At 39.3% G+C, this 25,275-nt stretch overlaps 1 protein-coding gene across 9 annotated transcripts in view; it reads right to left on the bottom strand.

Moving 5' to 3' along the window:
• The window catches only part of slc4a2b (solute carrier family 4 member 2b), a 51,034-nt gene extending 29,429 nt beyond the window's left edge, over positions 1-21,605 (bottom strand). For 2 of the 9 annotated variants that reach the window (XM_055007148.1, XM_023285344.3), the window contains exons 1-2: positions 10,108-10,322; positions 4,170-4,341 (exon numbers count right to left, since the gene is read on the bottom strand). In XM_055007148.1, coding sequence (XP_054863123.1) covers positions 4,170-4,229 — 60 coding nt within the window. In that variant the 5' untranslated portion in view covers positions 4,230-4,341; positions 10,108-10,322. Of the gene's footprint in view, positions 1-1,145; positions 1,300-4,169; positions 4,342-10,107; positions 10,324-13,403; positions 13,479-13,888; positions 14,093-21,319; positions 21,459-21,566 lie in introns of those variants that run through there. The other 7 variants (XM_035955148.2, XM_023285296.3, XM_023285305.3 and 4 more) reach the window with 7 other exon arrangements.
• Between the last annotated feature and the right edge of the window lie 3,670 nt (positions 21,606-25,275).

The following is a 25,275-nucleotide window of genomic DNA, read 5'->3' as shown; positions in this document are numbered from 1 at the left end:
CAGACATGAGTAATATTTAGAAAGTGAAAAACTAGATTTAGCAAAATGATAGACTACTGCTTTAAAGGAATTGTTTGACATTTCTTGGCCGGGTGAAATGACTTTTTTGACTTTGGTCATCAACATGAAGTTGCAAGCAAAGATAAACAGTCTGATATATAACCTCTGTAAAACCCCAACCTGAAGTTTTTATACTTAAATCTAGTCCATATATACACACACGATACAAATTAGTGTGTGTTAGTGGTGTTAGTAGGTGGATTATATTTCCTTTAAACAGAGTCAGGTTTACTACTCTCCTTGCTGTCTGTCTTTATGCTAAGCTAACTGGCTGTTGGCTCCAGTGTTTATCTATTTATATCGACATGAGAGTACCAGTCTTCAAATCTAAATCTGGGCAAGAAAGCAAAAAAGCACATTTCCTAAGATAGTTAATATTTCCAATACTCTCGAGCCAAAAAGTTAGGAATCACTGGCTTAAACAGCTGAGAGATGCAGCAGATGTTTGCACTGAAAAAGTTCCCTGAAGCAAGACACTGAATCTGTTGGTTCATTTCTGCAACACTGACATGATGACATTTCTCTGCAAGGCAGGAGGTGAAAAACTGAAGTCTGCTGCAAGAAATAAATCACACTGAGGTGAACACAATCAGGGTTTTTATCTGTAATATTTTCTAAGACTACTCAGATGCTTGTTTTATGCATTCAAAGAGAACAGGTCTCAGTGGTCCCCTGTGAAGAAACCTTTTGTAAACCACCTGCTGACATTACAGGGGTGACTATCTCGAACTAGTGAGGCATTAAGATAACATTAGGAAGCAATTATTACCTCGGATTTCTAATGCCCGAGGAAAAAAAGAGAAGTCATTGAGCTGATGACGAAGTAAAAGTGCGCCTCGAGCACGCAAGAACGAGACTGAACATTAACCAGCTGCAGAAATGGCGTTGAGGTTACATTTACCTCAAGAACCAACGTCAAACTGCAACCTCCGTGTGGAAAAGCCGTGTCCCATTTAGGATAATGTGTAATGACTGACTGGGAGAGATAAGAACAAGACTAAATATTACACCCAAACAGAGAATAAACCACGCTTTGGACTCACGTGTTGCCTCAAGTCCTCTGGTCTGGAAGCGAATAAACTCACCTTAAACGAATACAGGTAGTCCATGAAATTACCGGCCGATGTGTTCCTGCAGCCTAAAATATACCGAGATAGCTGTATTTGTTTTTCCACTGTCAAACGTAAAGGCTAGAAGTGCCAGCCGCCTTTATGGAAGACAACCTGTTTCCCATTTCAGTTAGCACCTGTCACATGACCGGGGCAGCTCTTCAGCGTAGGAAGAAGACATTACTCAAACCTTAGTTTCACAATGTTGGCCCTTAAAATCCAAACAGTGAACTCTCCCTGACCACACATGCACACATTGTTAAGGAGATAATAATTAACTTAGAAGAGTTGGAGTCAACAGTCCAGCCAATAACTGCCGAGGCACCGTCAAACAGCCATATTTCAGTGAGCTTCTTGATCACCAGACTACCTGCTAGAAAGTCTTATTATCACAAAGTGAGATTCTAGTCCAGAGCTTGTGTAGGTTTTATGGCAGTAAACCATCTTAGTGAGAACAAACAGCAATAAAAACATGCTGATTGCCAACAGTAAAAAGCTTCAGCCAGAAAATTAGAGTTCAAAGAGGGCAAAGTTACAAAAAGGCCATATTTCTTTCAACGATGTTGATCTTTGCAGTAGCAACACGATTTTTATCTTATCTGAACTACACGTTACATGCAAGGAATAGAAATAAAGATACTGGAATAGAAGCATTCTTTGCTTCAGCTGTAGGTTAATTTCTATGTTAAATTAAAAGCAGAGTCTGCAATTCTGGAGAATGATGGCTGATATTAGGCTAGTTAATATATTTAGACAGCCTGTGCTAGATTTACTGTCCCTCTGACTCTTTTCTACTCCCAGTTCTGTGTATGACAGTCAAAGTGCACAGGTCACTTTACAGAGTCAGGGCTGTGTACAAACATTGGATAGTTTTTCCACACAAACCCATGACAAGATAATTAAGATTTAAGAGTTTTGTTATATCATACAGTGTTTGCAGGGGAATGCAAAGTGACGGTTTCAAATGGCTGTGCAATAACAAGAAGATATGACAAAAACATTCCTTAAAAACAGGAAAAAGTACTAAAAATGTGCAGAAGTGCACTTTACACTTTTGAATTTAATGGGTCATAAACTAGGGCATGAGTAAAGATTACGTCTCGCTTTATCGTGATCAAGAGGAAACAAATTAATGATCTTGATATTACAAGTAATGAGTTGGTTATCACAACTGGATGACTGAATAATTTAGCATTTATGCATTAAAGTTTAATATGTGTCATGAATATTGCACTATAACAGGTTAATTATTGTAAATTTTCTCCTTTTTATCAGTTCTTAGTCTTAAGATGTTGCCTCGCGTGTCATTTCTTTTAGCCTTGTTCAATTACATGTTTTGTGTTCGAATGTTGTCAGATGAAAGTTTAAGTTAAAGGGAAATAAAGAGGCAAAATAGCGCAAATTAAAGGTGGAGTATGTGATTCTAATCCAATGCATTATTCAAAATCTAATTCTGTGAAAAAAAAAATCCAGTGTTCGTACACAACTCTGGCTTTGCAAACTGATCGGACCAATCAACAAATGCTATTCCAGTGAGTCCTGTGCATGTTCGTCATTGTGCACACAGTCTGTCTGCACATCTTTCATGGATCACCACTTAAATGTCATGGATCCACTTACGTCTCCTAAATACTTTGCATTCTGGGCCCTAACTGGTTGGATTCGATTTCAAACGGCACTTCAGTTGTTTATGTCTGGCGAGGAACCCCCCCATCCCTCTGGATTTCGTACAGGTAGACGCAGCGGTTGTCGGCGTGCTCACACTGTTGTGCAACATTTGAGAGGAAGCAGCTGACAGAATGCTGACAAAAATGCAAAGCTAAGGGAAAGCAGGCACTTCCTAGATTGTTGCTGCGGTGAAAAGAACATAACAGTTCTGGAGTGGATAAATAAACACCACGAGGTTTTCTAAGGAAATGTTTGAAAGAGAATACCTACACTCTAAAAGGAACACTTCATCAGAAATTAGTCAGCAGTGACCTCTGACTTTTTAGCAAGTGGAAAATATCTTCTTATTTGTTCCTGTTGTGCTAAACATCACTAGTTCCACTCACCTACACATACAACTAACGGCACTACGAACTATCACACATATGGGTTGCCATTCCAAGAAACATGGGAAATCTTTAAGTTAAGTAAAAGATCACATGAGCTGTTGAGAACGGTGGAATCGGCAAATAAAGATACAACCCCAGTAATTCCTGGAAGGCAAAACAATTCTGCAAACTGATAAAACCTACCAATATGAGCTAATTCATTGTGGATTTTCCCTTTAGGTTTGTGATATTCTCTGCTGCACCGTCCTAATCATAAGATGAGCCCGTTGAAAACCTCTTGAGTTGAAGAATGCTGCTTTTTTTGGCTGCTCCGAGCCGCCTGCCCTCTGGGCTTCGCCAGTCATGTTTATCACATCAATCCCACCAGCAGCCTGTGCAATCAGTGGTTTCATCATGTGGGTTTTCATTACTTTACCGTTTACGACAATGGCGACAGTTTGATTTAAAGAAAAAGAGGAAGGAAACTGTTTTTTAGTTGTGGAACTGCTGACATTCTCCAGTACTGTAATAAGACGGGGATTTCAACCGTTCTCTGTGCTGAGTGACATCTGAAGTGTTGGGAACTATTTTTGCCCTCAGAGCTGCTGCACATTGCCAGGGAGTTGGATGCGACTTGGTTTGTACACATATTTGTAGCGCTGGAGCAAACTACACTGTCCAAAATACACACTGCAATGCCAAAGAGGACAGAGGAAGCTGATGCAGCATAAATTCAGCACAGGGAGAGCATGAACTGAAACCGAGGTGAGCTCTGAGCTGCAGCCTTATGCATGAAAACATCGTAAAACTTCTAAGTGCGAGTGTCATCACCTGAGCAGCGTTTAATCAGGTTTGCTACCAACTCTGCCTCACGTGTTTCATCATGTGGCCTGTGATGCTGTGACCTGACCTGATGGTGTTTGACCTGACTGAGGCTTTTCTATGTGTGGCTGTGTGGACTTACTCCGTGAATAACCGATGCCACGGCGTCAGTGATCTGGCTGGGAGCGCTGGGGTTGCTCATGGCTCTGCAGTGGAGTCGCTGCTGGAGAGGCGCTGGGAAGCTGGTTTGGACTGGTGCGGCTTTAGCCCTTCTCTTTCTCACTGGGACTCAGACAGCTTTTGGGCAGCATAACCTGGAGAAAGGTAGAGATCAAGGACTTAGATCAAGCACAGGAACTCGAGGTGAACAAGAGTGAAACAGATGTGGCTGAGTAATATCAACATATGAGGATGTTCCAGCACATGGGGTAAGAAGTGAGTTTTAAGTGCAGATTTTCAGCTTCAAATTATAGCACTTGAAGCCACTGACTTCCAATTTCATATATTGCAGCAGGTTTTATGAGCAATGAAGATGTTTTTTCTAGTCAGTCACATGACCACAGTTTAGCCGATCATGTGATTTACTTTCTGGAGAGGAGTCAAAAGGCAAAAAGTTCCTTAGACAAGCAGGAATTGAATACTCCTCCAGCACATTCCTGGCAGGCCATCACCAAGTGCAGGCTGACATTTATGGGTCATATATGTCAAACAATCATTACTTGCAAAACATATTAATCCAAATATTAAACTTTAAGACTGAGTTTATGTTAACTTGACTGTTCTAATACGGTCTGCACTTGGAGGAGTAATTGACCATTCAAGTACTTTTAAGTACCCAGACCTCACTTCAAACACAGCTGTCTAAACTGAACATCATTTTTCTGATGAACAGCAGGCTTTAATAAACTGTCTTTTTTCATTTCTATGATTTCTGATTTCAAGCCCTGTGGCACAAATGCACCTGCCACTCAAGGTCATTAATCATTTGAGTCAGATAAGAGGCAGATAACAACGCTACCGTGCACCAGGACCCTATGATAAGCGGCGGCACGCGCCTCAGCTAACCTCCACCTCCTCCGTCACCCCAGAGTCACCGTTAAGTGGCACATAACCACAGGGATTTAAAGGTACAATAATTCAGGAGCCCAGAGGGGATCACAAAACCAGCAGAGCTTTGCAGAGACGGTACAAAATGTTAATGAAGGTGCACCACAGAGACACTGAAGCAAAACTGAACACCTGACCATCAACTGATTACTCAGCAGAAAGAAAATTAATCTGCACCTATTTTTGTCATCTGTTAATTGTTTGACTGATTTTTTCCACCAATCAAAAGTGACAAAGTGGTTGTGACTTCTTCCTTTTGGTTTCTGTGATTGAAAATAAAATCTTTGAGTTTTGAACTGTTAGTCAGCAAAAATAAGACGTATAAAGGTGTTATCTTTGGCTTTCAGAAAGGAGACAGGCATTTTGTTGTTATTTTCCCCACCAGAAAAAAAAAAAGTGATCAGCCAAAAATACTTACTTTACCACCGTTTATCTATTTGGATCTGTAGATTGCAATCAAAATCAATATATTTAAAGGGTGTTTTTTTTTTCTCAAAATTTGTTTTTTCCCCACTTCAGTACCACTTGTATACACCAAACTTTCCAGATTTATTCCTACCTACATTCTGAAGGCTGTTATTGAGGGGTTTATTCTTATAGAATTCACAGCCTGCTTTAGAGAACATTTATTCCAAAAAACATGGCCAAAATGGATGCTTTTTCAGGCTGTTCGCAGCATTTTTTGATTTATCTACACGAGCAATATATATCCAGATATCCAAAAATCCCCTCTGTGAAAACTTTATCCAACGTTCTAATGATTTCCTTTCTTGAAATTAAAGCAAATGGTGGATTTTTATTAAACATAATGCCTCACTTGCATATTTAAACTCATCATTTTATTGTAAATGGTCAACTGGGGAAGCTTCATGATGATGTCTATTAGTTAAGGATTTTTGCCTCTTCACTTTCACTGTCCCCCCTTTAAGTTGTTTCAGTTTACCCACATAGTCCAGAAAACTGGGCTGTAATTTAAGACTTAGTGTCTCACTGGCAACAAAACAACTGTTTTCTTTTAGTCCACAATCAGAGGCGGGACCTCTTTGGGATCACTTTTCAGAGTCACACTTTGAAGTCACTTTCTGCTAATGCCAGCCTTGCTTTCTGACATGAGCTATCAAAGAAATGATAAGCTTCCCTCATGCCTGAACACAATCATATCAGTGACCTTGTTGACAGCAAGGAGATTTTGTAGAGGTACGTTTTATTCAAGTACAATCAGTGACATGAGATTAAACATTTGTAAGAGCTGAACAGCCTGAACTTGTGCCAAACAGAGACATTACCTGGCAAAATGACTAGAAACTGAGACACAGAGCAGACAAATAATCACTGCACCAAATGTAGTTTGAGATGCTCCAATCTGTGCACTAATGGTGATAGAGGAACCTATCTGAGTTAGCTTGCGTGTACTCCAAGATTACTTTCTCAGTAAATCTAGACCCCACCAGAGTGGAAGAGGCAGGGCTGGCTACACAGGGATAAAGTTACAGAACCCTGGGATCCTGGGTGAAAACTATGGGAACCAGCTTATCTACCTCAGGGCATGTCTGTAATAATACCGCTAGGATAACAATAATGATCAGAAAAGGAAAACAATAACTTGCACCCATCTTTTTAGCAAGTAGAATAAAAAAAAAAAAAAAAACATGGTCCTCAATGATTTCAATGCTTTCTGTCTGCCAGCCATCAGATACAATTAGAGTACCAGGGGACTGAATAAAAAGGAACTGATTGTCCCTTGTGTAAGAACTGAAATGACCAAAAGGGCCAAATGAGTGCTGACAGTGCAGGAGGAAGCGAGGACAAGATGCTCTGTGTTTCTCCTGGAAGATATTCATCATATCTTACCAGAGTCATCCAGAGTCCCGGTAACTTCCAGAATGTTCCTTAAAAAAAAGACTGAAGTTGTTTTTTTTTTCTAAACTTTAAAACTTTTCCATGCTTGACTTGAGTCACTGCCTCAAATGTTGGCTTTGGGGAAAACTATCCTTCTAGAAGGAAGCGAGCATGAAAACAGGAAGAAGGCAGCTGCTGCAGACTGAGGGCTGTCTGGAGGAGCTGCAAAATAAAAAGAAAAAAGAAAAACTAGAAGCAGTGGAATCAATTCGAGCATCTGTAATGTTCGACCTTGAGAGAGGTGAGGGAGAGAAGCTGCATTGACTGGGCCCATGTTCCATAGCTAATCTGGGTTAATGTCAAATGTCTGAACATCTGCGTCGAGACATTATAGGTTAACTGAGCTTGTCGCGACATAATGAGCTGTCGCCGTCATCTTCGTCTGTTCCTCCTGCAGAGCGTGAAGGGCAAACTATACAATGAGGTCACCCGTCTGAAGACACTACTTTTCAGGAGGAAAATGTCTGCAGATAACTAGATACTACACCATTTCTGCTTAAATTACAAACACACTACTGTAACTACTGTGCCACTTCTTATATTAGGACTCATCAAATCATGCAAAACTATCTGATCGACCCTAAATTCATCCTGCAGCCTGACATTAACCCCAAACATACAGCCAGAGTGCTGACGAAGATTCTTTAGCAGCAAGAAGCATCAAGAGACCTGCAAGTAGAACTATATTAACCTAAGAACTGTGGCAAGTTCACCTAGATGTGCCAACTACCTTCCTGACAATACTTTTGTCCTCAAGAAACTGAATTGTATTTAAAGGGCAATGTGTTGTGTAACGTGCTACTAACCCTCTGAGGTGAGTAAGTGATTCTCAGGAACTGCAACTTCCTTTGCTCTTATCAACTGCACAGTCATACTAGGGCGAGGTAAATTGATCATGTCTTACATTTATCTGAATTAAACCAAAATTCTGACATTTATGTCATACCACCAGAGGAAACTATGGTGGCAGTTTACCATTTTTTCCATCTGTAAGATCTGTGAGCTGCACTTAACGGTGACTCATCTCTTCCAAGAGAGTGTAAATGTACCTGACAAAGTTTGTCTGGTGTGTTGTAGATTTCCACTGTTGATGAAAAAGCGCTGCTCTCTTCTGAGATGTTTTCTGAAAGGAGTTTTAAGAACTTCAATGAAAAGCAAGTGGACTTCTCTTTCGGGTTCTTGAAGATGCTCTTTCTTCCGTAGAAGCCTCTTGGATGAAGTGAAACATCCTCAAGAACCTAAAGGAGAAGTCAAGTTGCTTTTTACTGAACTGCCTAGGATTACAATGACCTGCGTGACTAAGAATCTACACAGACTTTCAGAGAGGAGCATTTCTCTCCTGCTGCACAGCTTACAGGCAGTCAATGAAGTGCTTCAGATTAGCTACCTGGAAGTGATGACTCAGCAGAAAAATATCACCAAAATTGGAAAAAAAAAAAAAAAAAAGGAAGGTCAACTGTCAAAAAACAAACTTTCCCTCAAAGACAAGATGTGCACCTGAAAGATGCCTACTCTGCACTTCAACATCTTTCATCTCATGTGACCTTTTGTGTTAAAGTTTAACAAAAGGTTAAAAATTCTTTGCTCTGCCTGCTCGTAATGACATTAAGGGAAAGAGGCCAGACAGTCAGACGACGGGACCGAGGATATGAGGCAGATTTGAACTCACGACACAAGGCCACGTGTGTCTTAAAGCGGCGTTTTGTCAAAACGCCGTGGTCGGGCCCGACATCAGTCTGCGTCTTGGCGCGTGACTGTCAACCGCCGACTGCACGCTCATCCGCAAATTCTATCAGAAAGGCATAATTAAAGAACAGCTCAATAAAATGCATAAACTGCCAATAAAGATGCCTGAGACCCAAAATAGAAGCTTGATCACAATGTCCAAACCTCAACAGGCCTGTACTTATAACAGCAGGACAATGACAGGGAAGAAAGGAGAAGTTTAAAGTTTCATTAAAGAACAGAGTTTATAAAAATAAGAACAGCAAGTGATTCATGGAATGTTTGAACAGACGATAACGCGTTTTTTTTTCCCATGGAACACTCACTGTGTTGCTGTGATGGCTCCAAGTGGCACAGAGATAATTTGTGGCCTTAATGTTTTATCTGACACAATGTCATGCTGTAACATATAATCAACGCTCTTATCTCCTATTTAAGACCCAAAGAAAACGCAAATGATGGGAGCAGACGTTTGAAAAAAAAAAAAAACTGGGTTGAACAGTGTGTGGTTAAAGAAAAATACTTGAGAGAATGAGATCTGTTTTTTAATGTAACCATAAAAAGGTCAATTCTGAATCAACCACAGCATTTTGAGAGCCATCCCTTCCAAAAAACATGCTCTTAAAACACTCTAATTTGGGATTTATAAGACTGGAAGAGCATGTTTGTGCCGCGAGAACAAAAGTGGGCAGAAAGTAGCTTGTTTAAGGCATTTTTTTTCTGCTGTGTAACCTGTGGAGCAGATCAGGCTGTGTTTACAGTTGGCTACAAATCACTATGGTTCAAGGCTGAGTCAGCTCTAATTCACCTCAAATCAACTGGATATTAAAGAAAGCAGGACTTTTCCTGGCACTGAATTACAGTTTGAGGGGGCAACCATGAATGATACTCGGCATGATTGGTTTGCAGATAGAACAGGAAATGAGTCTTTGCTATCTTATTTGACAGAAATGTATGCAGTTTGCTGGAATTTATGATCAATCCATTAACAAAAATGTCTGATATGCTTGAGAAAACTGGTTAAAGAAACTGAATTGCTATTTTTATTCCCAATTGTTATGATTTTGGCATTTGTGGTTTTCCTTAAAGCCTCCTTGGGGGGCATTTAAATTCCTCTATACATGAAAAAGTGCACAGAATGTGATACCAACAGGAAAAATCAAGTTCAGTTCGATTAGTTTTCACCTGACAAACAACCCAAATTAAGAACTAATTTATACAAACAATGAATTAAATAGACAATAAAATAGATAGAAAAATGACAAGCTGTATATATTTGACAAATCAGACAAGTTGAAATCATGGCAACAGGTCGAGAAACACAAAAAGAGATTGTGGTCATACTTTACCTTTGTGTGCTTACTGCAGAGAAGCCACCGTAGACATTGTAGTGCAATTCTGAACTCTGCCGTGAAGAGAGACCCGGTGCTGGTCAGAGTGCAGGGCGAAAGCAAAGAGAGAGAGAAACAAAGCAAACGGGGGTTAGAGATGTGGAGCGTCTCGTCCGATCATGCGTCGTCGAGCCTCTCCTCGAGCAGAGTGACTCTCTCAGAGCTGCATGCACCGACTGATAACAGCAGTCTTCCTCCTCGGGATTATGTTTCCTCCTCCAGCCTGCTGACAAGTAGCCATGTGACTCCAGGACCCATTCAACACTGAGTCAGAGGCTGCTGCTCAGACACACTCATCTATCTGTGTCTGCCACACACACACACACACACACACACACACACACACACACACCCTCAAGGTGGAAGTGGTAATTCAACCCCTACTGATCAATATCTGTCTTTACCCAACCATTACAGCAGATTTGCAGGTTCTAACCATTTATAAGCGTGTAATGCCAACTTACAAATCCTTCCAAGTGGCTACAAATGCCTACAGACAGCAGTGATTAGTGATTTTCCTCAACTGGACTATGTATTTTTACAGTCCTGGAGAAGTAAAATCACCCCGTAAACCACAAAAAACTGGGATTACACGCAAGCTAGAAGAAAATATGTATAACTTTGTGCAGAAGAAATAGGATTAGAATCATCTCACAACCAGCTAGATTTATCGTAATGCAGGCATGCAAACCTGAAAAACATCATCATATTACAGATTGCGTTGTGAGCATTTTCCATGTTAATGCTAGCACTAGCTCAGCAAAGTGGTAGCATTGAGACTTGAACCCTGTCTGAAAAAAACATGTTGACTTAATGCAAACGTCCAAATGTTTGACCCAACAGTCGTGCAACCTGCAACACCAGGGGATCACCAAAGTTAATACAACTGATCCTCAAGGGAACATTAACACATGCTCAAAATTTCTTGTTAAACTGTATTTCTATGTATTGTTGAGACATTCCATTCAAAACATCATATGTCAACCTCTACAGAAAAAGTCAAGGTATTTCCAATGCCTTTAGGATTTAGCCTTTGGAGACCGTGAACATCTGAACAAAAGGTCAAGTCAAACAACAGCTAAGATATTTTAGCGCGGACCAAACAACAACAACAGCTCAAAAATGAAGCCAATGAGAAAGTACCTCAAAAGAGCAATACCACTTGTTGCTTGTTTCTGTGTCTGTTCAATAGACTTCCATCAAAAAAGATTTCTGTTGTCCATTCCATTCATTTTACAAACAAACCATCTCTGATGTCCCCCTTTTTTTTGATATGTAAATGTTTATTTTCTTAATGATTTCTGATTCTAATGCACTTTATGTTCAGTTTTAGCATTAAGTCAAATGTGTGCAATACATCTTGCCCATTATCTGACCTACCAATGGTGTGGTGTGGAGGTATTTATGTGCTCTAGTTAGGTTTTAAGTATCGCTCCCCTGCATCCACTGTGCCTCCCATATTTAGACGGTCCTGGCTCCAGTCTCAAAAGGATGGAGTTGACCATAAAGCCAGTTTTGGATTCAGTTTCAAGGCATACCAGCTGGTGACATCTTTGTTTTCTGTCTATCTTTACATACAGTCTATGGTCTGACTAAACTCCTGAGCCAACTAACTGACACCATTTGCCCAAGATGATGATAACATAGCTAAAATGTATTTAAATATTGTTAAAAAAAAAAAAAAAAAAAAAAAAAAGGGGTGCTCTGGGAATTGGTTGGACTAATAATGGGTGCGACTGACTGTATGAAAAGGTGGACAAACTCTCCATTTTCGTTTGAAAGGATCAACTCTTTTTTTGAACCCATCCCGAGGTAACCATTTGAGGAACTGTAGTTTATTTTGCATCCTTATGCTGTTGTACTGTTTTCAGGCCTGGAAGTTGCTTCCTGGTCAAACCATGTAAGAACGTTTTCTGGTCCTTTAAAGAGATCACATGAGCATTAGGCACAGTGTTTCCCATGAGGAAATACTGTATGTAGTCTCAAAATAACCATGACAATTTGTTTCTCAATCTACAAGAGTGGCATAAAGCCACATTGCGACACAAAGTCAAGGTGACCTGCTGGTAAAGAAAAGGCTTTTAAACACTAAAAGTCAAAGGCCAACATGAAAGTGAGTGCAACAAAAGCCCACATACAGGCAAATGAATGGCATCTAATATAACAGACTACAGTAGAGGGAGTGAGTCAATAAGTACTGGCTTTCTTTAATAAACTGGGAAACTTTACTTCTCATGAAGGGCACTGCAGCTTTACTGACAAATTTCCGAGCATCTGCAGTGAGTAAATGGTATGTTGAAATAAGAAATATTAGCTGTTACTGGTGCTGTGGATATCTCACAACTTTTTTCATTTCAATTTCAAAATAAAATCAACACAGATGAGCTTTTAACTGCCTGTTTTTGTTGCCTGTTTACAAATGTGCACAGGATGTTTATCCATTTGTGAATATCTGTGCACAAAATGAGTGGGAAAGCAATGACATGTTGCCTAATATCACTGACTGGTAGTGATGTTGGACATAATTAAATCATCTGGTTTACTTTTGTTTACCTGGTGTATTGGTTTGTACAAGTAAAATATCAGTTTTAGGGTAAACTTTCCTTCAATTACACACTGGCATGCCTCTGTTTTATTTGGCAGAGGGGAAAAAAAAAACTCATGTCATAGAGGAATCAACACTATTACACAATTAATCCCAACCAAAGTCATAAAAGCCGCCAGATTAATTGTGTTTTGCAGCGAACAAAGAACAATCCTGTGATCTAAACAAGTTGCTTACCCGTTGGCCAAATAATCAAGCGCTGCATTCCACATCAGCTTATATGAGCCTAAGGGCAAAAGAAATGCCCAACCCCGTAAGGAGTCTGAATCTGTGTGTGTGTGTGTGTGTGTGTGTGTGTGTGTGTGTGTGTGTGTGTGTGTGTGTGTGTGTGTGTGTGTGTGTGTGTGTGTGTGTGTGTGTGTGTGTGTGTGTGTGAGATACAAGTGTTTGTCCCCAGGGATGAAGGCCCACTGCGGAGTCACATGCATGTCTTGCGGGGGAAAAAGAAACACAGTTAAAGCCACAAGCAGCTAAAATTGAAGTCCACTTCAAAGTCCTGAGCTTTCCTCAATCCCAACAGTGCCCTGATAATAGCATTATCCACAGTGGTCAGCTAAATAAAGAGGTGTGACTTCATTGGTGCAAGGACGTTTGACAGCTTTTTCTCATCCATGTCTGACAGATGATATGCTTCTTTCTCTACACTAACCTGCACAGAATAGAAGCGCCGTCTTCTTTCTTTACTTTGTTGAACCAGATTGAAGGTCTTGGCGCAAATGTTTGGCTAAATGAAGCGAGGAGAAAAAAAAAAAAAAAAAAAAAAAAGACATTTGCATCTCATCCAAACCAGCTCGTGCATATTGCAATTACATTTTGAAAGAAATGGAAGCATAAAAATAACATTTAATAAGAATTCTTAGACAATAACATTCCGCCTTCAGTTGTTTGAGTTTTTATATAAAGTGTTAACACATTTCGGAAATTCTCCCTCCAAGCTTCCTGGTATTCTTCTCCCCGAGTCAAGTCTAAAACAAGTCTACCAGGCCATGTTCCTATGAGGAGTGAAGGAAAACTCACTCAAGAGGAACTTTTTACGTCCAAGAAAGAGAGCAGGTGACCACAACAGGTTAAAAGCCTAAAATTAAATTTCTAAAGCCACACAGATAAGAAAACCTAAAATCGACTGAAACTCACCAAAAACCTGCTCAGAGTGCTCTCATCCAGACAAATCTCCTGTGCAGGCCCGGTCACACCGACCTCAATGCAGCTGTATACCTCTGACAGCTGCCCTGGGATTTGGTTTATGTCGATAGCTGTTGCCTCTGAGCTTTAGCCTGAAACGGCTCTGCAGTTTAGAAGTCACCCAGCCACCTCCTGAGCCTCTCAGCATGCAGACGTCCCTACCTCCCCGCTGCACTCTTCACAGCCCAGTGGCCACACTCACTTCACTCAGGGTTTGGCAGCGTCCAGCAACTTCGGCATGACTGTGCTTGTTACGTGCACACACAGTCACTGGAACAGGTCCAGTCTCACACAGCTAACAGCTGCCCTCACTCAATCTATGTCCATCTTTATCTCGCTCTTTGTCCCATCGGAGGCTCCGGGGCAGCGGCGGCGGTGCTTACAGCTGAGACAGCACCTGTCTTGGGGGTGAAGAGGGATTAAAGTGGCAGCTGAGTCCCGACTGTTTACATAACGCCTGCCTATTGTCCTCTCCTCCAGAAAAGGAAAACGCAATCATCACTCAAATATTTTCATACCTTGAAGAGGTTTAAGGGTGTTTGAAGCGCTGTGGGAGGCTAAACCTTGAAATGGAAACAAATATACATCTTCCCTCCAACTGCTCAATCTAAACATCCACAAGAAATTTGTGACAAAGTTCACAGCCAGCATTGGTAAGCTCAAGTTCAAGTGTGAATATTTCAGCTATATATAGAAGTCAATGAGTGGAGCCTCATGCAATATACAGCATGCATAGAGAAGCACAGCACAACAAGCATCAGCTTTGTTGGATCTTTATTGTATTTTTTGCATTTGGGCCATTTTTTGCAAAAATTTCCACATCCTCCTAAAAAAAATGAAGACACTCCATGTCTGCAAAAAATGATGAAATAATGTGCATGTGGACGTTTTTCTTTTCAGGTAGTGTGCAGAGATTTGTTTCGTTCACTGAGGGTGAAAGCAGATGAGTGTTGAGAGTGTTGTGTAAACTAGAAAAGTATAAGTCGCAGGCTGAAAAAACAAGCTGTTATTCCATTACAAGACACTTTCACACCATTACAAGCCCTCATTAGATCCAGTGTTATGAAAATATATTAATTTGTGCAGCTTTAAAACCTCAAAATTAATCGTGGTGTAAAAACTCCCACATCAGATTGTCATAAAAGCACTAAACTAGCACTGAGATTGTATTCCACTTTGCTTCTGTTGCTCTGAATATTGAGGTTTTGTCTGCAGGAATGTAATCATAATGTCACAATCATACAGCACCCACAGCAATATAAAGAGGAGTACACAACAAAACAGTGCAAAATGGAGAAAATATGAGCTGTACACTTATCGTTATGGTTGCAGGATCAGTTTTTTTTATTGTCTTTTACAGATATCTGATGGATGGATATTTTCCAAGAATGCAACAGTTTGCATCAATCTTCTAATGAAATTATGTTCAACCAACAAACTATACTGTGTTGAGGGAAATGTCTTTTCTCTACAATTAAAGGTGTTTTGAATTACCAGTCTCAACTGTCTGAAATTGTCCAGGCATGTCAAGATAGGAAAGGGGACTTGAAATCCTTAACTCAAAGTACAAAAAAATGAAGCTATCAAACCTCTTTAAGTTAATTGTCTTGAAATTAGTTTTAAATCAACTAATGCAGAAAATTGAGTTTAAATTACACACAATATTACGCGTCATGCAATTGTTAGCATTATTATGTCACCACAACCCATTAAAATAAGGTCTGCAACTTAAAACTTTTATCTAACTCACTACAATTTGATGTTTTTCTGTCCTGCAACCAAACATTTTATTAAACGGTGAGAATAGGTCCCTTGAATTACTTTTTAGTGTATAATCGTAGAGAACATTAGGCTGCTCCTGCAGTGAAATTAGCATATTATACCTACTCTTATTGTAACGGCCCACAAGCAGGTGCACACATAAGACACAATGCTTTTCAAATGTGAACAATAAGGCATTTTCCACTGCAGGAACTTGCGGGCCGTTTTAAGGGTGGCCCAAACCTTTGTGCGGGTTCCAACCGGTTCCACGGGAGTTCTTCACCCTTGTCGAACCTCTTTTATGGCTATTTTCAGGCGAGAAAAATGAACCTATCCCAGTGAATGTTCCTCTGAACTGCTTTGAAAAACTGCTGTGCGGACATTGATGCTACTTGGTTAAACTCAGAGCAGCCTTCTTCTCTCCAACATCACTATTCACAACATAAACTCCATCATACAGGCCATCATAACAAATCCTCCATCATTCTATTTCCTGTGTGATCACAGAAACAGCCAGTAACTATTCTTTTTTGCTGTTTTTGTGCACTAAGAATTAAGGCTGTGACTGAAGCTGTTGGTTTCTACACCACAATAGAAACAGAAAGGCTGAAAGGGAAGTCGTTTCTCCAACATTTGTGACACCTTGTGCCTGCCCCAAGTTTCTTTCCCAAGGATCAACAGGAAAACTACTCAAACTTGTATGCAAAACACAAAATATTCATTTTCATTTAACATTCTCGAACAAAACTATGCTTTTAACTTGCGCCAATGCTGAAATTTCATTTTTACTAATATAATTGTGCATGCTGATTTGTTATTAAGCTCCACTTTTTGGTCCTGTCCAGCCCAGGTAGTGTTCAGGTGTGCCTCCTTTTGGCAAAATTGCATCCCGGGCTGCTCAGGTTGCAGCAGCCGGACAAAAGGTGAAGCCAAGTTCTCACAGAAACACAGCAATTATGAAGCTGTGACCTGCTGCACTTGTAATAACTGTATTTACTCTCTTGAGACTCAGACAGGGCGGGAATAAAATATCCTCCAGGCTCCCAGAACCAAAACAAAGGCCTAAATCTCATACTACGGTCAAATACAAATCAGCCATTTATTCATTTCCTGGGAATCAACGTAATGTGCTTACGTGTGTGTGGCAGGAAACACAACCTGAAAAGGAATGAAAAGCCGAGCGAGTGAACGCTGCGGTTTTAAATAGTAAACAGGACTAAAATAATAGTGCGTCGGTTAAGACTATTTTTTTTAGGCTTGATGTGTTTATGGACAAAATAATGGGTCTGTTTATCTGCACAGAGGAAGGTAAAATAAACACGAAGAGCCGAAAGCCCATGATTTTGAAAAAAAAAATGCTTATTATCTGCCTCTTTTCCTTCCTTCTCTTCTGCATGACCAAGCAGTTTGTAGCAGGAATGTGGAGACGCTCTGCTCAAATGTTTGGACTCTGACTTCTTTTTCACTCCAAAGCCAAACACACTGCTGTTGTCACAAATCGCTTCACAATAAGTCTGTTTGACATATTTCACTGAGGCGAAGGAAAACAAATAAAAGCTGCGATCAAAGAGATAAGATGGATCCATCTGATGCGTTCAAGCACCGCACAATGCTATGCGACAAAAGGAAGCCGTGGAATTTGATCTTTTCTTTTTTTTTTCTAAAGATCAAATGAGGTCAGATTCACCAGGACAAACATTTCAGATTCCACGACCTTATGAGTTGTCGTATCACTCAGGTTTTGGAAGGTAAAAAATCCCACCGAGGTCTTCTCAACTGAGATTGAACAGTCTCTAAGGAAAGATTATCGCTTTACCCGGAGCCTCGGCTTTACATCAAAGTTAAATATCCCCTCAAATAATCTGGAGTGCACATGGAGATGATATTAGTGAGTCAGCAGAGGAGACGCACATCCTTCCTCCATCCTGCCAGAGGGCAAATCCTGACATCTATCAGCTATGTCAACAGTTCTGGGACCGTGGTTCCCAAACTGAGGAGTAGGGACCTGCAGTGATCCCTAAGGGGGTTTTGAACGGGGTCTCCAGCACAAAATGATCAATTACAAGTTAAAACTAGTGCTACAGTTATGTAATGATTGGACCTTGTTCTGTCACTCCAACTAGTGTAAAATATCTGCAACAAGGAGGCCAACATGGATTTTCTCTTTAGTTTCTGCTGTACAAATGTAAGCTAACTTTAGCCCAGATTGCCCGAGTTTTTACACACAAAACACCAAATTCCACTGCTTAATAGGCAATAAACTAAAAACCGGGATAAGCTTCTCTACACACTGATCGGCCAAAACTTTAAAGCCACCCGTCTAATATTGTGCACGTCCACTTTTGACTCCACAGACCTCAGAAGGCATCGATATGCTAACAGATGGTGCTCACAGTAGGTGGGAACCTTTGAATCGGACTTGTTTTTCCAGCACATCTCACAGATGCTCGATTAAATTGAGATCTGGGGAATTTGGAGGCCAAGACACTTTGGACAGGTCGTTCCTCAAACTATAGGATTATTTAAAAAGAACGAACCGATTTCATTCTGCAATATTTTAATAAGGAAAAGCAATAGAAAATTCCAGCCAAGTCATAAGTATTTTACTCACAATCAACTTTTATTTCCTGTCTTACAAGTGTTCAGTGGTGGCCACCACCTGCAGCATAGGCAACATCAATGCGATAAGAGAATTCCTCCCAGACGCCTATCAGCATATCACGATCCACTGAGTTGATCGCTGTTGTTATTCGCTGTCATTCGATGACCTTAAACATCAAATAAAAGTTGATCGTGAGTAGAGTACTTGTGACTTGGCTGGAGTTTTCTATTGCTTTCCCTTATTAAAATATTGCGTAGTGAAATCGGTTCATTCTTTTTGAATAGTCCTGTATGACTAAATAATGTTTTTAGCGCTGCAAGGTGCGTTAACTTGAGGAAAAAGATCACCGACATCAGGGAACATCATCGTCATGAAGGATGTATATGGTCTGCAGCAATGTTTAGGCAGGAAGTACAAGTCAAAGTTATAGCTACATGATTTTCAGGACTTAAAGTCTTCCAGTTGGACATTGCTCAGAGCATCACTCGGTCTTGCCTTCTTCCCACAATGCATCCTGCTGCCACCTCTTCCCCTGATAACGGACGCATATGGCTGCCCACATGACGTAAAAGAAAACATGATTTATCAGACAAGGTCACCTTCTTCCATTGACCCATGGTCCAGTTCTGATGCTCACATACCCAACTGTAGGTGCTTTGGACAGTGGATAGGAGTCACTATTAGCACACTGACACTTTTATCATAGCCAGCACTAAAGTTTTCAGCAACTTCTGTCCAGACATCCAGCCTTTGCCCCCCCCCATGCATCAGTGAGGCTTGAGCGCCCATGACCCTGTCGCCTGTTCACCCCTTGTCCTTCCTTGGACCACTTTTGGTAGTTATTAACCACTGCATACCAGGAACACTCCACATGACCTGCCTTTTTGGAGGCGCTCTGACCCCTAATTATTACAATTTTGCCCCTGTCAAAGTCACTCAGACCCTCACACTTCCTCATGTTTCCTGCTTCCGAGATGTCAACTTTAAAAAGCGACTGTTCACTTGCTGCCTAATATATCCAGCCTCTTGACAGAAGCCACTGTAGCAACAAAATTAATGTTATTTACTCCACCTGTCAGGTGTTTTGAAGCTGTGGCTGGTTGGTTTACTTTGAGTGAGATACAAGTATCCCTGTTTATTTGTTTTCTGTCAGAACCATCTGTGCATCTACTTATTATCATAATACATCTTGCTAGCCTTGTTAACATCAGAACACTGCTGTTTCCTTTCCAAATAAATCAGCGTCACGGACCTTTTAACAGCAGACAATTGACCTGTCATTGCAGGAAACTCTCCACTGGAACTAACAACATTCATAATGGCAGCATTTCAGTAATTAGTGTGAGGCGGGAATCATCACGTCTCATGAGAAAGCTCCATTAAACACGATCACATTTTTCTCCCCTGGTCATGTGCAACCACTGAATTAAACCAGTAATTAAAAAGCAAACAAAAAAACAAAGCACTTGTTGCTCACAGCCTCGCAAATGAGATGAGTTAATGCATTTCTATTTTATATCTTAATAAACTGAAGGCATTGGCTCCTGGTAAGACTTAAAAAGCGGCTTTAACAGCAACTGCTTCCTGGTTCTATTGAATTATTTGTCATATATAAAGTTGCATAATGCACGGATGAGTTAGCGAATGCATGTATAGTAAACGTATATCCTCGTTAATGTGTTTATCATGTCAACAGAACAACACCAGGGCTGCAACTAACAATTACTTCTATTATCGATTAATCTGTTGATGATTTTCTCAATTATTCAATTAGTTGTTTGATCAACAAAATGTCACAAAATGGTGAGAAATGTAGAGCAGTGTTCCCAAATTCCAAGATGATGTCCTCAAATGTCTTGTTTCAGCCACAACCCAAAGACATCCAGTTTACTGTCATAAAGGAATGGGTAAACTTGAAAATATCCACATTTGAGAAGCTGGAATGAGAGAATTTAGACATTTTTTCCCCAACTCAATGTCGCAATTAGTCTAATAGCTGACAACTAATTATTAGGCTAATCGCAGCAGCTCTGATGAACACAACATATGCTTTTAAAACAGGATAAAACATTGGGATGTATTGTTGAGAAACTCTGAAGTTATCAAGGCAGCATTTATCAACTCCACAAACACAGCGTTGATTAATGTATTGATAAAAAGTTAATTGACAGCAGGAAATTAAACAAAAAAACACCTAAAACAAGAATGTTTCAACAGCTCACATGTGAGAATTGATTATTTTATATCATGTCAAATTAGAGATGTAACAAATAATTTAAGTTAATTGGCAACCATTTTGATAATCAGTCAATCAGTGTTTGATTGACTGATTTGTTTGAATGAGCGTTTCTTTCATTAAATAAAGTGCAAATTCTTAACTTTTTTGGGTTTCTTTCTTCCTGTATGACAGCATATATATATATATATATATATATATATATATATATATATATATATATATATATATATATATATATATATATATATATATATAAAAATAAAATTGTGAGTTGGACGGTTGCCAAGGAAATAAACTACTTGGAACTTGCAATTAGCACTTTCCCCACGATGTTCCGACGTTAAAAAGATTGATTAATTAATTGGAGAGGAGATAAACTAGTCCTGGAATGCATCTTCTTCATATTAACCAAGCTAACTTAGCAGGGACAGATCTGTGCAACTATGTCACCCCTTGACCTGAGACACAAAAGACACTGCTGTTGTTCCACCGAGCAATGAATGAATGAATGAATGAATGAAGCTGACCACACCCCCCACTCTCCCCACTGCCTCGTTGAAAGCTAAATTATTCAGGAAACCAGATAAACCAGCTTTAGCTTCGATACTCATCAGCGTGCCCACCGTGGCTGCTGTCAGGAGGAGTAACCGTTAGCTTGCTAGGATGAGCAAGTTCACCAGCACCGCCGTTAAATTCCCTCCAGTCTGTGAGGGAAGCTGTATCCGACAACAAAAGCCACCAGTCCGAACGTATTTCCACGTTTCCCTCCTCTTTATCTCACCTGTTTAACAAGCCGGGAGACAAAGCAAAGTCACGCACCGGCGGCTGAGGACACTTGCATGCGTGTGCGGCAGTTTGGTGGCTGACTGTCAACGCCGCCTCTCCTCACACAAAAACCCGAGTCAACAGTCAAGAGCGGCCAATGACCTTCAATAAAACAGCGGTTCAAAGCAAAAACGCCTGTTCACGAAGCGAATTCTATGTCAGGCTTACAGTCACACTCAGATTATCGCTTATTATTTACTCACCGGTGCCTGGTACTCGACTCAAACTCCCTCTGACCGGCGTCAATCGCTTAAATTGAAAAGAGCCCACTTCCGGTGGCAAGTTTGACGTAAAATAATTTGAAACGTAGCAAGTGCAGTTGCCGTTTTAAAACTTTAAATATAGCGTCTTAAAATTAATTCACAATATTTATAAAATATGAAAATATCACATGGCAGCTCGACACAATTTTTGACTTTTTACAAACGCGTCTTATGCTATTATTTTGAAAACATAGCATCAAATTCCGGTTTGATCCGAATCATTTCTGCCAATCGACGCCGCTTTCTGTAGACAGAAGTTACTGCGCCTGCGCTAACTATGAATCATATTTCTGAAGAAGGCCTGCGTGACTGAGTCGTTCCGTTATGATGGTCATAACTTGGAATATGAAATTAAAAAAAACACTCAAAATCAACCAAACACTTAGTTTTTTCTCTTCCACAACGTCACTGTGCAACCAAAAGTTGAGGAACTGCTGCCCAGAAGATGATTTGACACAAATTTAAAACAACAAATGAGGATTTATTTGCATTTTTACACCAAAAAAAATCTTCATAAGAGTTAAATTTACCAGCGTTAAAGAAGATTTGTCAATATTTCATACTTATCAAAAAGTTATCAACAAGTCTCATAATTGAGTGCCCCCTAGCAGGCCAAATCAGTTATGCCAGTCAGAAATAAATTATCCTGCTGAAGTTAACCCTCCAATATAACTAATTGCCTTCTTATACAGATTAATAAAGCTAGGGGCTTCACTCTAAACATGCTCTTCTACTCATGTGTAGTAGTAAAACATTCATTTCCTGTATTTAACCTGCTGCCCTTTCAAAATGCTTGTGTGGTTTGTGTGAGTACTTTGAGAGGAAAGAATAACAAGAAAAACAGAGTCAAATTTCTTGTGTATATATGCATACTAGGCCAATAAAGATGATTCTGAACTTAGTACTGGGTGTGATCATTTAAGTCATTTGGCAAGAAAAAGACTGAATATTTGCTACTTTCAGCATGTCGAATTTTAGAATTTGCTGCTTTTCTTCTGTTTAATGTGTGTGTAAAATTGATACCTTGAGGTTTTGTTCAGCTGGTTGGTCAAAACAATTGAAGGATTCATGATTGGTCATGGAAAAATTGGTGCTTTTTTACAGTTATGCATAGACTAATTGATTAACAGTTGTAGTTAATCATTGGTAAAAATGGCTGATCATTTACACTCAAAATACCATTGCAGTCCTAATCATCAAAGTGAAGAATTTCAATTTTGTCAACTTTTTTTTAAAATGACTGTCTTCAGAAATGCTGGATAAAGTCAATGTTATTTATGTATCCCATCTCAAATGTCTGTACTATCTGCGCAGCTTATGCAAATTTCTTCTTGTAGATCGATTTTTTTTAAGTTAAATGTTGTCTATTCATATAAAATATGTTTTTAAAATGGTCAGATATTTCACATTATTCATGCCTGCCAGTGTTAACCTGTTATTCCCTTCCTGACCAGAGGTTGACCTCAGGCCTTTCTGCTGCTCTGAAGTCAACTGAGCATCACCTGCCTGAACATCTGCCCCTCATTTCCACTAATTAGTCACATACTCTTGGCCACTGACATAAAATCAATCTGCACTTGTATATTGCACTTTAGCTATAGTGTTTTAGTGCTTGTTCTGTCTGCCTGATAATGAATTCATTTAGATTTTTGCTCGTTGGACTTATTTGAGCTCACTGACAGCCTTCTGGTTTCCAAGCTTGTATGTGAATAATGACAATAAAAAAGGAAATTGTGTTACTGTGCCTTGTGCCTCTGTGTTCATTTTGTGGGTCCTCACAGCAGTTTATAACAGAACTAATACACTCACTCAGTTGTAATTTAAAGTAAATTATTTAGACCCTTGGTGGCCACAAGCAGGTTAAACCAGATATGACCATGACAACAGTATATAGCCTGAATATTCAGTATTTTTGGTGACACTTAGCATTGTACATGCAGTGTAAAAACCCACCTAACAGTCCATCAGTTTGGGTAAAACATTCAGTATTTATAGCTCCTGATTTGAGTAATGTGCTTTATCTCACTGTTCAGCTACTTTCCCTCCTCTTCTACAGATGTTCAGCCTACCTATCATAATCGGTCCAACTGCAAGTTTATTATCTCACTTAATGGCAGTTTTATTACTCACGATGCTACCTGCTATTACTGCAGTTAATTGCTTTATAGTAGTACTGCAAATGCATGAAACAAATAATTTCTATAGTCAAAGGTTTTTTTTGTGGCTAACCTGATTCCTGCTTTTGTACTTAAAAAAACATTTTGACATTTTTTTGTAGTTTTTTTGTAGATTTTTAGTTTTTACTTCATGATTTGTCTCCTACTTAAGTTGGTTTGCACTGTTTTCATCATTAGACAACAAAATAAACAGGTTAACATATCTAAAATGACAAACAGCAAGTTTTCACTGTTAATGGGTTCTTCAAGCTACAGAAGAAGTGAGTTTGAACTCAAACAATATGTGGTGGAATATCTGCTAGACGTTTATTTTTGATGATTTTAAAACTCAAATGAAGTCATCACTTTAGGTCAAAAGACCTAAAATCAGACAGCTAATGTTTATATATAAAATAACAACTGGATATTTTTGATTGAATAACTTGAAATTCACAACATGGCTTCATTAAATACCACTCTTACTACTACTACAACTATCCTTACTGCTACTACTTTTAATAGTAATGATAATATAGTATTTTTTTAAATACAAAGTTGCAAAGTGCTTGACAAAAAAACAAAACAAAAAACAAACGTTGAATTAGATAAATAATAAAAATGAATTCAAACAGCTAAACGAGATCCTAAGCAAGGAATAAAATAATAAAATAAAAAATTGTAAAGTCAATATTATTTTGCACAGTGCATTTAGGACAAAAGACATTGCTCAAAGCACATTCCAGTTAAAAAAAGATTACTAAAATAACTAGTAGAAATATTGGAGTTAAGAGCCTAAAATTTTATCTATAGTGTGATTTTATCTGTATAATTTACAGCAGTAGGAATTAAAACCCAACAAAAGCTATGTAAAATACTACTCTAACTGACTATAATATATATTAAGGCTGATTAATTATGGAGAATTACCTCACTAATGTAATAATATATAGTAGTTAAGACCATTCAGTTTTCTAAATTATGAAATTGAACATAACTTATCTAAATATTAAGGCTAAGATCCAATAGCAATATTAATTTTCTAAAATAATTTAAATAATTTAACACTAAAGTTTGAATCATAATAAATATGCATCAAATCCAATGTATCCCTGGATCCCCTGTGTGCAAACTTTTCTTTCGTTTCTTAATTTTTCTTGAATGTGTATTGTTTTCTGTTGTTTTACAACCACAAATTCGGTCTAATATTTGACAGTGTATTTATAAATTACAATAAAGTTTTGCCCATCATGTGCAGCATCAGTTTACAGAGTAAGAGCGACACCTGCTGGCGGGTTGCTGCTACTGACAGGAGAAGCTCCAGTGGACCTTTAAATCCAGTCATTATAATAAAGATCATTTCACTCTGTTGTCGTTAATCAATCTGCTATCTGTGGTTTACCTTTAAAAATAATCTGTCCTGCTTATATATTTGGTAACTTTAAACGTGAACTTTCACTCTCGGTCATTCTGTCGGTCATCTTTTACAGCCAAAC

The sequence above is a fragment of the Amphiprion ocellaris genome, chromosome 22, assembly GCF_022539595.1.
Source record: "Amphiprion ocellaris isolate individual 3 ecotype Okinawa chromosome 22, ASM2253959v1, whole genome shotgun sequence".
Lineage (NCBI taxonomy): Eukaryota > Metazoa > Chordata > Actinopteri > Pomacentridae > Amphiprion > Amphiprion ocellaris.
The sequence above is the reverse complement of the archived record's forward strand: the minus strand, read 5'-3'. Positions and strand labels throughout refer to the sequence as shown.